General features: G+C 44.5%; 1 protein-coding gene across 1 annotated transcript in view; it reads right to left on the bottom strand.

Moving 5' to 3' along the window:
- GLB1L2 (galactosidase beta 1 like 2) overlaps positions 1-18,164 on the bottom strand; it is a 51,675-nt gene that overhangs the window by 1,922 nt on the left and 31,589 nt on the right. Inside the window, exons 9-17 of the mRNA XM_030538063.1 lie at positions 14,275-14,359; positions 11,987-12,124; positions 10,533-10,613; positions 9,821-9,927; positions 8,624-8,770; positions 7,814-7,885; positions 6,824-6,902; positions 5,386-5,473; positions 939-1,053 (exon numbers count right to left, since the gene is read on the bottom strand). Coding sequence (XP_030393923.1) covers positions 939-1,053; positions 5,386-5,473; positions 6,824-6,902; positions 7,814-7,885; positions 8,624-8,770; positions 9,821-9,927; positions 10,533-10,613; positions 11,987-12,124; positions 14,275-14,359 — 912 coding nt within the window. The remainder of the gene's footprint in view (positions 1-938; positions 1,054-5,385; positions 5,474-6,823; positions 6,903-7,813; positions 7,886-8,623; positions 8,771-9,820; positions 9,928-10,532; positions 10,614-11,986; positions 12,125-14,274; positions 14,360-18,164) is intronic.

The raw sequence follows: 18,164 nt of genomic DNA, 5'->3' as shown, positions 1-18,164 counted from the left end.
GTACTCCTGTGGGTACTGCAGTACCAACATGGCTAAGGGAGAGTAAGTTGGCGCATTAACAGGAGAATCATTGCTTAGTTCCATTGGCAGGGCAAATTGTCCCCTCAGTTACCCCTGTGCAACCACATAAATGATGAGGTGCTGGGGCAATTCCCCTCCTCTCAAGTCATTTCTGCTGGAGATGACTTAGCCCTGAGGCTCAAAGTAATACTGCTAAAAGCAAATGTTAAATTATTCTAGCTTTGCTCTTCTGAATTGGCCAGACTGCAACAAATAGCAGGTTTATTAAAAAACAAACCCATGACATTTCCCAAGGCAAAATATCCTATCCCTCAGAGCCTCTTTGAGGCCTTCCCCTACCATTTCACGCAACACCTGTTAGTCATACTTGGTCTTGTAAACTACTCTGGGAGACTGAAATAAAATACAAGAGGAGGAAGTTCAAGATCTTAATGATATACACAGCACGTCCTCTTCAGCGCTGTACACATATAATGCCACCCTCAGACCCCATGGCTGAAGGTTCCAGAGCACTATCCCCTTTTACAGATAGCACAGAGGAGGGAAATGACTTGCCCAATGTCTCATAAAACTCAGGTACTCACAGGTTTGTGCTCACAGCCACTAACCCTTTGCTGGCAGAAGAGGAATAGCAGCTAAAATTTATGTAAAGCTGGGCTCAATTACTAACTCTGCCTGGATGCTGTTAGAGTGGCAGGCCAGAATCACTCACATTTGTCTCAGCAGGGCCTGCAATGGTGGAGGCTGTGTTTTAACTGAACATGCCAGCTGGCAGTTTTAGGAGCAGACTTCTATGCATGAAGAGTGCTATGTGGTGCCTGGGCCTGCCCTCGGGCCTGGTGGCACTGCTGGAGCTGTTAAGTCAGAATCTCTTTCCAGCTATATGAAAAGAAACAGACTATAACTGAGGGACTCACCTCAAGTTTCAGGAAAGTGTCCCGAGGCAGATACTGCACTTGCAGGTTTCCTCGGAAGAATGCAGGACCCACGGCGTAATCCGGGATTGTGCTCCAAGCAGTAACACCTCGCAAACTGTGAGGGAAAGACAAACACACTTAACAGAAGGAAAGCAGCTTCCTGACAGGTGCTATTCATGGGTCCAGGGCTGGTCTTAGGATCATTTCAAACAGGAGGCCACCATAGGGGACTGTTTGTTACAGTGAAGTAGCTATTCGCTTTGCTGCCTGAAATGTGCAGCAGTTGCTGCCCACTGGCACGGGTTTAAGGATGAATAATCAGCATGGGGCATTCAAGGTAGGCACCCTACTTACCTCTTTCCTTACTTCCAAGTTAATCCCCTGGTGAGAGAGATCTTGGCCTTCACCTTTCTCTGTCAGCAAGGTGAAGGTCTCTACTGTGAATGCAGTGAGAGACACACGTGCTGCTACTGCTCTCTGCTTTGCTAGAAGTGAAAATCCCTGCTTTAAACTCACCCATTTCTGATCTCGCCAACCTGTCGCCTGGTGCACTCCAGGTGCTAATCTTAAACTAGAGAGACCTAGCTCAGGTGATACTGAACTGCCCACCACACTCCCAAGGTGATGGTGTAGCAGCAAAGAACAGATGGGATACTGAAACCCCTGATTTGTACTCTGCTTAGGCAAGTAGTTCGGGACAGTGCATTCTTGGGGTATGTCTACACTGCCAAAAAAAGTGTTCTTAACTCAGGTTAAAATAGCAGTGAAGACGTGGCAACTCAGATTTTAACCTGGGTCATAGCTCAAGAGCCTGGGGCTGACCTGGAGTGGCTAATGTGACTAGACAGCTGTGTTGGCATGTCTTCAGTGCTCTTTGAATCCATTAGCTAATGATGGTTAGCTAACACAAGTGAAGAACACGCTCTATGCTGATGGTCTCATGGCTCTGGAAACTCTTCCTCCATTGGTCTGACAAAGTTAGCGCCGTTTTTAGGGCATGCTCTGACACTTATATCTGCACCCTGAGTAAGTGGCATGAGAGGCTGAGAGTTTCTTCTGAGGCTTAGGAGTTTACGTTGACTTTGATCCATTTCTGCTCTCTATGTTGTAGCATGTTTATAGACCTTTTATAAACATGCCCAGAGGCTAGTGATATGAAGCAAAACAGGAGGCCCTGTGATCTAATAGACACTTCCCTGGGAAAAGCTGCTCAGACTTCACCACTAAAAAAAAAATATGCCTGAGGTGAGGTTGCACTCTCAAGGCTTGTCTATACCCAGAAAACACTGGTTTTACTAGACTGCTATAGTGAATGGTACCTGCCCCTACTGTGGATGCAGTCCAAGGTGCTTTCTAGCAGTACAGCTTATTTCCCTTCCTGTACAAGCAGGGCAAGAAGGTATGCCAGTATAAAAAGCACCTTTTATACAGCTATAAACTCCACACCTGGGGTTGTACCAGTGTAACTAGCGGCAAAGGAATCATACCCTTAAATCAAAATAGTTTACCAGTAGGAAACCAGTGTACAGAGCAGACCTCACTTCAGCCTTCGCTCTGCTTCCTTGTGCACAGGCAACACAAGACTGGCTTTAATGTCTCCAGCACAATCTAGCCTAATGCTGAACACTTCATCAGCTGGCCTCTGGTTCTGAGACAAAGTCTTCTATGGAAACACTGCCCCTCCACACTTCACAGAGTCTGCTGGAGTCCTTCCTCAATCCCTTCCCTTTTTGGGCAAACCTTCCCATGTGTTCATCTAGACTTCTCTTGACAGAACTCCGGCTCAGCAACGCACTTCAGCATGCTAGATTAGCCACAATCTTCTGCAGCCAATATTTGCCCCAGGTACATGTTACAAGCCTAGGGTTTATAACATGACAAAGCAAAAACCACCATTCACCTACAGTACTGCACAATTTCCAAAGGCTCGTAACTTAGTGAAATCAAAACTTCTGGAACAAGGAAGGGCACTTCAGAGAGGGCTAGCTGCAGGCTATATTTCACCTTTTGGACCCCCATTATTTACATTATAGAGCTGTTTAAAAGTTCTCTCCAGCATTAAAGGTTTTTGTTTGTTTGTTTTTTAAAGTGTACACATACTCACAAACTGCTGAACCATTTCAGTTCCTCCTCCTTCAAACTTTACCTTACCTTGGTTATTTTGGGGGACACACAAATACTGGGAAAATTCTGCCAAATCAACAGTTACAAAAAACCAAAACACGTATGAGCAACTGAAAACAGGAAGTGAGCACAGACAGCCATGGAACCTTAACTATAATGGTGGCTACAATTCCTCTTAAATTAATGGCTGTAATATGTTACGTCTATATAGCACCCTTCAACTCAACAATTTCTAAAGTGCTTGACCAGTTTATTTAAAAAACCTGCATCACCTATCACCATAATGAAGTCACCTCTGCGGAGAAACACAGCAAGTGTAACAATAATTTGCAGCACACAAGGTCCTTCCCTCTAGTTTTTGAACCAAAACTCATTTGCCTTGAGAGCACACTACAAATCTATTTGCTACAGCCTTCCTGACATCAGCACCATCAAGGAACTACTCATACACAGAAGGCAAGTCAAGGTTTCTAGATCTTAGAAGAGGTGGCATGAAAATTCCACCCTGACATATTCTGTGGAGAATGCTATGGAAACCTAGGCCACTCCATTTAGCATTTAGATGTTATAGTGATGGGTGCTCTAGAACTACCTTTAAAAAGCCCCCAGGACATACTGTAGGGTACAATGTTACGACGGCCAAATGTAATTACTTGGGAGGAACTTTGGTCAGGACACTCTGTTGAATGCTCTGCTCTTTGAGAAATATTGCAGGATCTTTACTGACTTCAAGTAGGTTGGGCCTCAATTTAAAAAACTCAGCCCAAACAGCTCCTCCACAGGCCCAATGCCCCCTTAAACTATGCTGGAACATTGGATTAGGTGTTAGTGAATGCCACCTACCAAATCATACACATCACTTCTATTAGTATTGGATTTTTGGTGGCTGTCTCCCATCCAAGTATTAACAAAGTCCAATCCTGTTTAGCTTATGGAATCAGATATCACTATCTGAGCCAGTACAGACGCATCAAGTCTATTTTGGAATACACAATGGAAGGGTACCCTTGATCACATAACGGGGTATTAGCAGGTTATTGTGTATGCTCAAAGTCTGCATCATTTCTTGCCTTCTGGTACCACAGGTGTGGTTGGCGATAGTGATGAAGCAGAGAGAAAGTGAGGTAATTAGAAGTTCCACAAGAGACTCAAAACCTTATCAGAACATGTTCTTTCCAATGCTGATCACCAGCATCCCTGGATTCAAGCGAATTATTGACCTAGTACAATATGAATTCCACTGTATTGCTGAGCTAAGCCTGGCACAATCCCATTTTCAATACAGTGTACTTTGGCTTCCTACTCAGAGATTTCTACCTTATGATGTTTCATTGCTAATGGTCAGTTGCTAATAACTGATCATACTGCTGGCTAATCTTGCTTGTATGCCTGCATGGCAGTTCACTAGCTTTCACACCTTTGATTGTGAATATCCTTCGCTAATGACCCTATGGAACAAAGCTGACGCAGCTCACCCTGCCAAAGAGAATCCTTGGAATATTTAACACTACCTCTTAGCACTGTCCTTAGAGGATGACTGTAATAAATTGACTAGAGAGAATATACACATGGCTAACACCTATCGGACGGAATAAAAACACGACTGTGTGTGTGTCACAGGCCCTGCAGTGCCCAGAACAAACAGAGATTCTCTCTCCTTTGACTCAAGCGGTAAGGGCTTCCAACTTTGTAGCAGAAGTACTGGAGTTCCATACCTTCCACACTAATAAGTTCCAGGTGACCACAGCAGGCAGCAGAATGACAGCTGTGAAGTCCTCAGTCCTCACAAATGTGTTACATTATTTAGTGATACTAGCACTGCAACAATAAACCCTCTTAAAAACATGAAATAGGGGGACGCCATCTGGACTGTTAGGAGCTTCCTGAAATTACTTCCCCTCTTTATCCAGGGAGGAGGGAGTGTCCTTCGCTAAGGTGTTACCTAATCCCAAATTTCTGATCCAGACAAAGCCCCAAACTTGTGGCCAATCCAAACCCTCTTGAATTTTGTACATCTCAACAAGCCTGATCCAACACCTATTAAAGTCAGAGGGAGTCTTTCCATCCTCTTCTATGGGGGGTTGTATTGGCTCCTAAATAAAAGGTGCAAAAATAAGTGTTGCAACCTTCTGTACAATTTTAGTTGGAGTTGTCAGGAAGAGATCTGTCAGCATGAAGATTCACCAGGTGCTGCCTTTCCAGGACATGTAATTACTAACTAGGTTTTGCACCTATGCCAAATTGTCTGTGCAAACGAATGAGATATATGTGCCTTCCTCATCTGCACAAACAATTTAGATATATGTACATATATCTCCCAAACCTTTCCATGAAGCCAGGTTTCATCTCCAGACTGTAAATCTTGAAGTTCCTCAAGGGGGTTTTATTCAGGAAGACGTCACCAATTAAGCCTGCAAGAGCAATAGAGGTAATAAAGAGCTGAAAAGCAACTAAGCTGATGGATCTTCCTATTTCAATAGAAGGAACAGCAGGATACAGAAAGTAGTCATGCTCTGCAATGGCATTAAAGCCCATATGGTCCCATTCCTCATCCAGATTGAGCAGGGAATGTTGCCACGCTTTGTCTCTCCTCTCTATCCTTTGCTGTAACTCACTAAGCTGAGAAACCCTCTCCTGGCAGAATGTACTGTTGGCACACATAGCACATTGATTTTTTGTTTGGCTGAGCATACATGGATTTTTTTTTAAAGCAGCAGATAGTTACTTCCCAATACTCAGAGGAAAATGTGACATCCTGGTATCGCTAATCCCTTGTACTGATCCAATGCTTTTTTCCCCAAGGATCTCAAAGCACCCCACAAACAAATTTAGCCTAACCAGCCTCCTGTGAGGTATTTGCGGGTGGAGAAAACTGGCACACAAGAGTAAAAGTCACACAGGAAGTCTGGGAGAGAGCTGGGAACAGAACCCATCTCTTCTGGCTCCCAGTCCAGACCACTAACTACAAGACGATGGTTGAGATTGTCAAAGCAGCTCAGGGGCTTTACGCACATCTCTTCCATTAAAGCTAATGGAATATGTCTCTAAATTCACTAGGCTGCTCTGAATGTTTCAGTCTACGTTTCCCCCGTATAAAACAGAACCGAGGAGTCTTGACTCCCTGTGCCAGGCTCTACTGGCATTTTACTGCATTCCACTGAGCTTGACATAGCCCACAGTCCCAGGATCCTATGTACACTGAGATTCTCTTGCTCTCCAAATCTCAGAGCAGAAACAAGGATCAGGAAGGAATTCCTTTCCTCCCCATGTATGGCGTTACACAACTGCATATGGACATCATGGAGTGAGAGGAGCAGCTTCATAGGAACCATTGGGTATTGGCAACCACTACAGGGAGGGTGGGACTTGTGAAGGTCTTTAAGATATGTCCATCCCCCATGAAGTGGGCTATTTTCATCAACTGTCACATCAGCTACCACCACCCTGGACATGTCTAAACTTATGGTTAAGAGGTGAACTACATTCTTTTATCAGACTCCCGCAGTCTGCCTCCTACTGCCAGACTGCAAAGCTACATAGCATTAGCCAGGCACAGTGAAATTCCTGCATGCCTTTATACTGCTTAATCCAACACACAGGATTTTAACATTTGATCTGGAGTGTTCGTTTCTGAAGGGCAGGAGCCATTTTTAAAACTGTGCTCGGTGTTTGAAGTCCTTGCTAAACACAGACTCAAAAACAGGCCTTTATTCTGAGTTCTCAGCCCCATGCACCAGCTTGGAAGGAAAGAGACAACCTACCTTTCCGCTGCTCATTCAGCATAAGTCCATAATTGACACGCCCGCAGTTCTCTACCAAAAGCCTGAGCTGCCTGAAGCCCTGTAAAGAATGGATCAGCCTCTGCTGAATCAGTGTGCAGCCAAGTGCCAGGTCAGCCATGTTGGGCAAAGAAAGAAATCAGTGGGATCACTCCAGGGGGCAGTTTGCACCAGTAGCTTTGGCAGCTGTTTACAGGACTATAAATTACAGGAATATGCCACAGCTGCAAGTAACTGCATCACGGAGCTCAACCTTCTCACGAAGCTATAATATTTTACTGTTACATTTTAAATGCTTGAAGTAGTATGTAGTGCTAGAAACAACATATGTCCAACACCACACAGGCTTCCATCACACAGCTCTACCCATGAGTCACATTCTTGACATCCAATATTCCCTCCATTCACCCAGTTCTAGCCTTTAGAGCCATGCACACCTCAGCCAGTGCACATTTAGTAGACGTGTTACTCATACAGCCACTTTGAGCCAAGTGTGAGCTCAGAACACATGTAAGACCATCCAACTCATTTCATTTGTGACCTAAGAGAAGTAAAAAGACTGAAGCATGTTTTGTGCCTATGAGCAAATAGCCTACATGTCCTCAATCAGCACAAGCAGGGTCCCTATAGCCCACTGTTCCATCTCATGGGTGTTGGCAGTGTGTGGGTGTGGCAGGAAGGGGGTTCAACTTGGTGCATCAGCTGCTACTCTGGAGTGAACCTGCTGGGTGGAGTTTTGTCTACTTATTTCCCTCTCAAAAGGATACCTTGGCATTTTGAGCCACCCTCTGCTCCAACTGTGGAGTCATTTCTGGTTTGAGTATAACAACTGCTCTGTGTCTCACGCTACTAACTCACTGGTTTGCATGAAGCTGGCAGCAAACACACTTCTGGGCTCTGCATTTTCTGGGGCGGTTTGAGCTGCAATTCTACTACCCACATACCTCCCATGAGTGGCCTCACATTACTTACCTGTCCTTCAGGAATTGACAGCTCCACGGTGTTGTAATCAAGGAATCCAACGAACACAGTGTTAACAAACACCTGCAGGAGAGGGCACAGGAGACTAGCAGAATTCTAAACCATTTCAGAATACAGTTAGACAAGAGATTAGGGCCATGACGGGGGAGGAAGCACTGTCTAATGGGAGTCAAGACGGGGGTTTATTCCAAGCTCCGCCATTGACTCGTTCTACAATGTTGGGCAAATCAAGGCATTTCTAAAAATGCACTGTGATTTCCTACCATTATGTTCTGCGGATAGATTTGACCTGGTATTATTGGAGTTTAAACAGACTTGGACCTTGAGCCTGGGATTTAGGGAGGATGTAGGCTGGGGCTTGGTTCTGAATAGCACCACTCACACCTTCTGTGGGTCATCTTAATTATTACTTCAAAAGTTTTTTCTCCTGCTGATGATAGCTCATCTCAATTGATTAGACTCCTCCTGTTGGTATGCATACTTCCACCTTTTCATGTTATCTATATCTATAAATATCTTTTGTCTGTGTGTTCCATTCTATGCATTCGAAGAAGTGAGCTATAGCTCACGAAAGCTCATGCTGAAATAAATTTGTTAGTCTCTAAGGTGCCACAAGTACTCCTCTTCTTTTTGCGGATACAGACTAACATGGTTGCTACTCTGAAACAAGGGAATCATAATTCTGCTCAGGAAAAGCCTGCCACCTAGGTTCGTAGTTGGCCTATTTCACGTCAACTACCACAGCCAAGCTATTTCGCTTCTGGAGAGTCAGAACAACAACAACTGCTCTGTACTCTTTACCTGTGCTCGGTCCCGGACGTGGTCCCTGGAATGAAGCTGTCCTCCGCCGGATATGACCGTCTCATAGAGCGTATACCCATAGGCCTGCCCGTTGCCATCATTCACTGGCAGGTTCTCCATGTTAACCGGGAACTCTGACTTAACGGGCTGCGAAGGAAGAACAACTAACTAGATGGATCCTTTCTAAGGGGACAGGCTACACATGGGTAGCATCATAAAGCCCTTCTGCTATGTCCCACAAACCAACATTTACTCAAATACTATGCAAAAGCTGCCTCTTAAAGGGCTCCTGGGGTGCCAAGAACTGCAGCTAAGTGATGAGTTTCAATCCTGCTGACACCATCCCTGCTAGCTGGATGTCTATGCCTTCATCAGATACAGATGCTCATAGCTTTCTTAACAACCTGCTCCATTGCCTATGGTCCTGAAAGCTTCTTCTGTACTGCATCTTTAACCCATTACTTCTTGTTTGGTCCTGGTTGAATAATTAGAGTAACTGATTCCTGCTTTCTTTATGTAGGAGGCAGGTTTGGTGTAATGGCTAGGGCCAGGGACTAGGAATCAGGACTCCTGCATGCTATTCTTGTCTCTCTTGCTGTGTAACCTCATGCTAGTCTACTGACCCATCCTGTGAAAAGAAAAGCATTGTTATCCCATTTTACATTCTGGGGGACTAAGGCCCAGAGGGAGGGTTGAGGGTTTTGTAAAGCTCTGAAGTTCACAGAGGGAAGGCGCTCCAATGAGTGTGGAGTACTAGTAAATGGAGTGGGAGAAACCTCGTATTTGCAATACCAAGCATCTCTAAAACCAAATCCCAGCAGCCCCACATCTATCTTCTTGGTAAATAAATGGGAGTTCCATACAGTGTATTAGGCTGAGGTCTTTCTGATAAGACCTTAAAACACAGGTCCTCTCTCTGTGACATTAAAGATCATGTAGTAATTTAGAGACAAATGGCTCTAGTATCCTTGGGCAAAATGTGCCCTCTTCTCCCCATTCTTGTGCAGCATGTGGTATATAAATAGGTTGACTTCCTCCACCCCAGAGGTGGCTGCCTTTCACTGTGGCTATATATACAAAGTTTGTGAAGCACCTGAGGTCCTTCAGAATAAGATTACATTATTTCATAGTGCAATGTGGTTCTTTGCATCATCCCATCCTCTTGGCACATTCTCCAGCTTCAAGGACAGTACGTACCTCTACAATAGATGGCAGCACCTCCCACAGAGAGACATACTGCGGCAGCAGGACTGCGCCATATGATGCTTTGGCTGTGATCATAGGAGGGGGGGGCAGAGGCTGCCCTGCAATGCAGAAACAAGACAGGTGTTATATTTCAGTTCCGCTAGACAGATGCTACAGAAGGCATCAGGGGGGTTTAAGGGCACTCCCTGATTCTACCTCTAGACCACAGCTCTGCCTCTGGAAATGTCTTTAATCAACCTCCCTATGGGATCAAACAGAGCACTGTATCCACCTCAAAGAGATCTCAAGCAAAGCTGAAGGCTGGGCCAGGGCTGGTGTATTTATTCAGCAGTGAGAGCTACCTATCCAACTCCAGAAAGAACAGAATGCAAACAGGATCTGTACAACAAAAGCACCCCCCAGATCTGCATTTGTTTTAAGTTTGCTGGCGTGACACATTTCCCCTGCATGCAGAGACTATTAAATGCATGCGTCCTTCCCGCTGCTGAGAAGTCAGCTGAACAGCCATTTCTGTAACAAGCTGCTCTACATCCCTGGGCCTCCTACACTTCAGAAAATGCTTCCAACTAATCAGCAGGACATCTCTGAGTGGGGAGCAGCAGGGATCCAGCAGAGACCTTTGGTGGCCAATTTTAAAGCTTCTCTGGTATAGCACAGGCCAGCATTTAAGGGGCAGAGAAGCAGCTCTGAGGTTTATCATCACCTATGATCTTGGTGAAGAGTTGACGGAGTTTGAAGAACTTGGACGTGTAGTCTCCAGCCTCTGTCAGCACGGCGTCGTAGTCTGGAAAACAAGCATGCACCTGTTACAGAGCATCGTCAGCTTTAGGAAAGCACTCATGTAAAGCACAGCAAGAGGTCAGAGCCAAAGGGGTAATGTGTTTATCTCAGGCCTTGTGGACATTAAGGAAATCTGCACTGGTTGATTAACTACACAAGCACAAAGTTCCTTAATGCAGACAGGGCCTGAGACATTGTCCCATTGTGTGGAGACGGAGCTACTTAACAGTAAAGGGATTCTGAAAATGGGCGTAAAATAAAACTAAAGAGAAACAGCTTGAACCCACACCTATTCCTGGTATAATAAACGTGTGTGGTCTAATTCTGCCCTCCACGTTCACTTCTACAATGCCCTACTGAAATCAAGGGCAACAGTGCATGAAAGTTTGAGGACATAACTGGGCTCTTAACCAATACCCTTCCTCTCCCAACCAATACCCTTCCTCTCCCATCCATTTTCCCATTATGCTTTATGGGTTTCCCCCTGCCTCATACAACTGATAGACAAATAAAATACTTTCTTAACTGTTAGTGCAAGCCAAAGAGGAGGTGAAGAAATATGGATGCATGTTAAATGCCTATGTTTCAGGTATGAAATCTCTCCACTTGTTGCAATCAGAGGTTCAAATCACAGCAAGCTCAGGTCAGCCCTTCTTCCATGGAACACAAAATACATTCAGAATAGTGCCATGTGGTAAATGGATAGAGGTCCTATCTGCCTTGCATGGTCCCAGACACCTTTCCATACGAGCACAGATTTGTCTTAGCATCCCATGCTAACATTTCCTCTTTTTCCTCACTACTGTTCTGTGGTTGCTGCTCTCCTCCCCAGTGTCGGCTGCACATACCAAGGGTCCCATTCTGCATCTGCCTTTAACTCCATGTAGGATAAAGGCAATAGTTTTGGTGAGGACTTTTGGGATTAAAATTGCTGTAAGATACTATTCAAATTGTTAAAAGTCAAAGCCAAACAACCACCTATTTTGATGTCAGAGGTATCAGGTGGTCTTTCCTTAATCATCAATTGAAAGAGAGGAGAGACACTGTAGAGAAAACAGCACTACTTGATGTTAACTATATGTCTTCATCTACCCAGTGGTTTCTGACTCAATTCATAGTGAAATACTGGAACAGGACTAGAAATATGGAGTGTTAAAAGAAACCCTTTGTCACAGTCACACCATCTTCCCAGATGAGCCAAAATCAGGGTCTTCTCTCGTGTTTGGGTGATGGTATCGTGTTCAAGATCTGTCCTCAGAGACAGCACCTAGGTCTTTCAAGGAAGTGATGGGGTTAGAGCTTTCCATCAGCTGTAGGTGGCTCAAAGGCTGCAGGCTTGCAATTGGCACGCAAGCAAGACACTGAATGAAAACTCACCATAACTCGTGACATCTGGCTTGTACTCATCACTATCCAGAGCACCATTCATGAAGCCAAAGTTGGTGCCCCCATGGAACATGTAGAGATTGATGGATGCTCCTGTTTTGAGGACTTCTGCTACAGAATTCACCATATCTGAAAAGGAAGGAAAACTCCCAACAAGGGCTCCGAGCATCACAAATCAAGAAGCTAGTATAACAGAGTATGGACCAAACATGCCAACAATTCAAGAATCACAAATTGAGCATTTTGTTTACAATCACCCTCCTCTCCCAATGCTTCATGAGCCCAATTCAAGACTTGGGTAACTCCAGTCACTTACAACTACAGCTCTACCACGATCTAACACGACCTGATATAACATGAATTCGCATATAACATAGTAAAGCAGCACTCGGGGGAGTGGGGGGGGGCAGTGAGTGTGTGGCAGGGCTGTGTGCTCCGATAGATCAAAGCAATTTCGATATAATGCTGTTAGATTTTTTGGCTCCTGAGGACAGTGTTATATCGAGGTAGAGGTGTACTTCTATAAGGCAGCCTTTCCACTTGAAATGTTCTGCAGGAATCATTCATACACACCCTGTCCGAGAGAGCCTGCATTCCCAACTCAGGCAAAGTTTTCATTGACTTCAGTGGGAATTCTGCCTAGGCAAGGACCTTGATCAACTATACAGATTATAGAGTTACACAGAGAATTGCACAGGGAGGAGACAGGTTATTTTAAATGCATTATGTCATGACCACATTATTTAAGGTTCCCTTTTTTTTTTTTTTTTTTTTTAAATCTTGCTCATTAACATGACCTGAAATGGCACACAGCACTTTTGGAAGTACTAGGTTTGCATGAGGTTTATGTTGACCATAGCACCCACAAAAGGTAAAATAATCTTGCTGGAGTGAAAACAAATCTTTTTACTGTGCATATAATGTAATGACAGAGCTATCACAAAAGCCTCATGTCATTTTTACTACTGCTGCAGCATACATATGCAGAAGAGAGTCCCTTAGAAATTTCAAATTTGCACAAGATAGGGATGAAGCAGCTAAGGCACTGGCCTAGGAGTCAGGAGATCTGTGTTCTATTCCCAAATCTGCCACAGACACACTCTGTGACCTAGGCTGTCATTTCGTCTCTGTGCCTCAGTTCCCCATCTGTAAAATGGGGCTAATACTATTTCCCTATCCACATGGGTGTTGGAAGAATACATTCATTAATGATAGTGAGGCATTCAGATTCTGTGGTGATAGGAGCCACATAAAAATGTAGATCACTAGAGCAAAACCATTTGACTCCCATTAATTTTAAGGCAGGTTGTGGTGTTAAGTACCATACAACACTGAACATTTAGGCAAGATGGTCTATAGGTGGCCATTTTCATTAGTCCAGTATCAATTATTTTTTTCCCAAGCAACCATACTGAGCTTATTCTAAAGCACCTTTCATCTTGGGATCTCAGATTGCTTTACAGGCCTGTTCCAATGCACATTGAAGTAAATGGAGAATCTCCCACTGATTTCAGTGCACAATCATTTGTCCCTATGACGACCCACACCCCTGAAAAGGCAGGGAGGTAGGAAACAGTGGAGGAGGTGAAATAAAACCCAGGAGTTCTTTCTAATATCCTCAAATGACTATCCATCTTTCCTTTCCCTTCCACCTTATCTCTAACCCCAATTTAAAAAAAGTCTTCTACAAGCCACGCAGCTATCATTTCTTCACCATATTCATTAGCCTTTATGTTGTATCCACATTGCCTACTCTTTGTTTGTCTCTTCAGACTGTAAATTCTTTAGGGTGGACACTGTCTCTTTTCTCTGCTTGTACAGCCCCTAGCACAATGGGTGGTTGTGACCAAATTGAGGCCTTTTGGACACTGCCATAACATAAAGATCGACTGCTAACGTCAATGTTTAAATCTAGTTTAGCTGTTTTTCTGAAAGATCTGCTCTAGGAATTTTTTGGGGGCAGGTCTCTGGCCTGTGTCATACAGGAGGGCAGACTAGATGATCACAGTGGTCCTTTTTGGCCTTGGAATCTATGCAACTACTCCTTGCACTAGCTTGTTGATATGCTAATTTGACATTGACAGAGATAAAAAAGCCAAAAACACCCACAGGTATGTATGAATCCACTAAAGAGGTTATAAATTTACAGGCACTTGCTCAGAGCTAGAGGCATCACTGGATTGGAACTTAATGGAGACAGCATTACTATGCCACGTTTCTTGACAGCAGTTTATATTGCAATAAATCCTAATCGTGTGATGATAATACATGGTGCTCACCATCTGCGTCAAAGATATTATGAGGGCCGCCCCAGCTATCAAACCATCCAGTCCAATACTCCATCACCATCTTCGGCTTATTTTGCTGTTATAAAAACAAAAGACAGAATTACATACATGGGGTTGTATGGTGATCCAATGCTCACCCTTGTTTTCCAGAGGCCCATCATCTGAGTGCTGTTGGAGGAAAAGGTCCTTTAAAGGGTTTCTTCCCAAGCTGACAGAAAAGATCTAGAGAGAAAAGCCTGGACAAGCAAGACACAGGAACACCTAGGACAGATGGGCAAAGCACAGCCTGCAGCATATACAGTCTCCTACGATGACACCACCAGAAGGGAAACACAAAACAACGCAAAAGAACAGGTGACACCAAATGATTCCACATATCAAGGCTTTGAGCAACTGGAGCAAAAAACAAGCCAACTGCCATGGTATAGTTTCTGCTAGAAATTCACATTTATAAACGTCTACTTATCAGCCACGCCACTACAGTTTACGAGTTTGCAGGTGTGCTGTAGCCAATGCTTGCCTAGGTGGGAACAGCAGACCTTAGAGACTTAATGCCTTTTTAATGCTGCATACGGTGATGGCAGGAAAGCATTAGCCTTTGCAGGAATTAGGTCTTCATTAAAAAGCAATTTCTTCTCATTTGTCATGGCTTGCCAGCTCCTTTACCTCCTGTGGAATTCTGCTTGGCCCTATCACACCAGACAGCATCACATAGGATCAGACTTGTCTGCACTCCCCATTCAGGATGTTTACTTCTAGTCAAGGCAATTTCACCTTGTGTTTGATGGGTGGGGGTTATCTGATGTTATGTAAAAGTAGCATTAAAGAAAATCATGTTCCCTTAGGAGAATACAATTGCGGGTACCTGTAATGTTCTAATTGCTCCAGGTTCAGAGCAGATCTTGATAAAATACAGTATCAATTAGTCTCAGATAAAACAGTCAAACAGGGCATTTAATCAGTACCTGGAATAGAGACCATATCAGGGACAAACACCTATGATTCAGACTCTCAAGAACACGCACTGTCAGCCCTCCAACCCCTATAATTAACTAGTATTGCAGAGGGACTGCTGTTCTCCAAGGGTCACGCTGTACCGTGTGATCAGCAATGACTATGAAGTTGGTTAAGAACATGCTAGTTCTTGCTTCAGTGCCAGCTCAACATGGCAAAGCCAATTACAGAAGAACATCTCTAGCCCATGGGTCATAAAGTCACGTTAAAATGGATGGATTTGCCCTGCAATTTCCAAGAATGTGCAGTCCCAATTAGGTTCCAAGCTGGAAAACAGGGAGATGAGAGAACAGACAGGCAACAGCCCAGGGACACAAAGCAATTCTGCAAATCTTTCCAGGCTGGCATTTAGGGGAAGAAGGGAAGGTGGTGGTGGAGGCGGCAGCAAGTGTGTGCAATCAAAGAGGAGATTGTCATAATTTAAAAAATAAAACTTGGTCCCATTTCACTACTGTGGCATCTCACAACCAGGCTGCAATCTGAGCAAAGTGCTCATTCACCAATTCCCCAGCCCTTTACATCTCTTACATCTCGGACAGTGCAGGGCATCTGGGTGAAACACTAGACTGGAGTGAGCAGAATTAAATAAAACGCCATGCAGGCAGTGTTGCTGGGATGGCAGGGGTTGCCCTGGGACAGGATCCTGTACAAGGTGCTGTCATTAAGCCAATATGTAGGCATATCTGCAAGGAGACAGAATCTTATTGAGTCAAACTGCCTCCTGATCAGTTTTGGACCTGGATCCCCAAGTCTTTAGAGAGAAAAAACTGTTAGAGTGGTGAATCACTCCAGGTGAGGGTGGGAATGAAGCTACTACTGTTTGCTTGACACAGACTCAAGACATAACCTCCACCGCCCCACTATATCAGTTACAAAAGGACAAAGTACAGTACACAATGGGTTAATCCAGTGCTTGGTGTCCTTTGCTTAAATTTGATTTGGGTCAGAAATCTAATACAGTTCACCACCTTAGCTTATCCATAAATCTGGCATTACAGGCTTATGAGAGGCTCAGGCTTGGAATGGAGGTGTGAGGGCTGCAGATAAGGACTGAAATGCACTGGCAGAGCTGGATGAGACCCTGGACCGGAACAGCAGGTGGAGAGGGCATTGCAGGTGAACACTGGAATTTGCTGGCAAAGCTGTATAGCAGCTAAGATTGAGATAGCAGGGGAGGAGCGAGGTAGGATGGCAAAGCTACAATAATAGAGAAGAGAGCAAACAGTGGCTACACATACCAGGCCCAATCCGTTCATGGAGTCCCTTCTATGAACCAGATCCCCTTTTCAATTGCCAGAATCTGCTGTTCAAAGGCACCTAAATAGAGAACCTGGTTTTCAAGCTTGAGGCGCTAAATTAGGGAGTCCAGTTCTCAAACCGACAAGCAGGAACATTTAGGGACATACCTAAATGGCTGGTGGAGCCCTTCAACTATGGAAACATGCATCCAAACTTCCCACTGAAGCTGCTGTAATGAGCTGCCATGTTGAATTTGTTTTATCAGAGGAGACTGAAACCTCTATTACTGTGCAGGGGCTGCAGTGCAGCACAGCCTGATTGGCAGCTCACTGGCCCCTCGATGATTATATACTTCTGAAAAGATGTTGCTCAGCCTGACCCTGGCTTGGTTGGCTGTGCACAAGACTTTTATTTGTATCCTGATCTCGACATGGCTGTGACTGTGTGTGAACCAAGCAGCTTGGCAAACAGAAGGAGCCTTCACTTGCTTTGTGAGTTCACTTGATTTAAGAAATACTTAGTCCACCCCCCAAAATATTTTTTAACACAGGGAATTTAAACTTTAAAGTTACCCTTAATCCCTCGGATATTTAGTACAAGTCCAAAGAACCTTCCCATCACCGCCCCATTAACAAACACTTGAGGGGATAAGATTTCTGGCTTTTTTGAGATAGCTGGCTACAATTAACCTTTACAGGACAGTAGAGAAGGTATTTCAGGCCAGGAACAGACCAATGCCCAGGCTTCTGTGGGTCAGGCAGAACAGCACAATCCTCTTTAAAGGAAACCACAAGTATCAGGCTATCTTCACTTGCGTTAAGAGCCCTCAAGCTACAGGTAATAAGGTCTCCAGTTCCAAGACCCAGTGGCACCTGCACATTAATACTCAGAAGCAGAGAGAACACGGAGAATAGGAATGCTGCCAAAGCAGTCAGGCTCAACTCCCTGCTGCCAAAGTAAAATTATTCTGGCCTCTCTTCAGTGGATCAATAGCTGTGTATGTCATGGAACAATGGAATCCCAGATGAGGGGAGTCAGATCATGACCTGGAAATAGGAAATCTGCTCACAGATCCCAAGGGCTCCACCAGCAGAACACTTCAGAATGCCATCCCCTCTCCCCACGAGTAAGCAAGAGTCACTCGGTTATGGCTGTGAAGGACACGCTTGCCAGAAAGGCTGCTGTGCAGTCCTGCCTTCTCCTGCCAAAACTTGTTCACTTTAATTGTTTAATCGATCACTCAATATTAGAAAAACGAATTGCCAAATGATCAAATCTGTTAAGCACTAAAAAGGACAGACAAACACAGACCTCGTGCTGCAACTTCAATCCAGGCAAGGGGGATAATTTAATCGCATGTCGCTGGTGGCTTTGTGATGTAGCAAGTTTATCGGGGACATCTCAGCATCTTGCTTTTCCACCACACTCATTCCCACCATGCCATTTCGTCGAGATGCAGCTGGACCAGTGCCCCGCTCTCCAAACACCAAATAATTTAACAACATGGAAGGCGGGGGGGGCTGGCTGTTGAACACCCAACCCGTATCTAAATCTGCATTTTGCAAAGAGCCTATACCTTTTTATACAGTGCTACCCACATTTTTCATATTCTCAGTAACCTGGAGGTT

The sequence above is a fragment of the Gopherus evgoodei genome, chromosome 19, assembly GCF_007399415.2.
Source record: "Gopherus evgoodei ecotype Sinaloan lineage chromosome 19, rGopEvg1_v1.p, whole genome shotgun sequence".
NCBI classification, from domain to species: Eukaryota; Metazoa; Chordata; order Testudines; family Testudinidae; genus Gopherus; species Gopherus evgoodei.
Note: the sequence above shows the minus strand (reverse complement) of the source record. Positions and strands in the feature narration are given on the sequence as shown.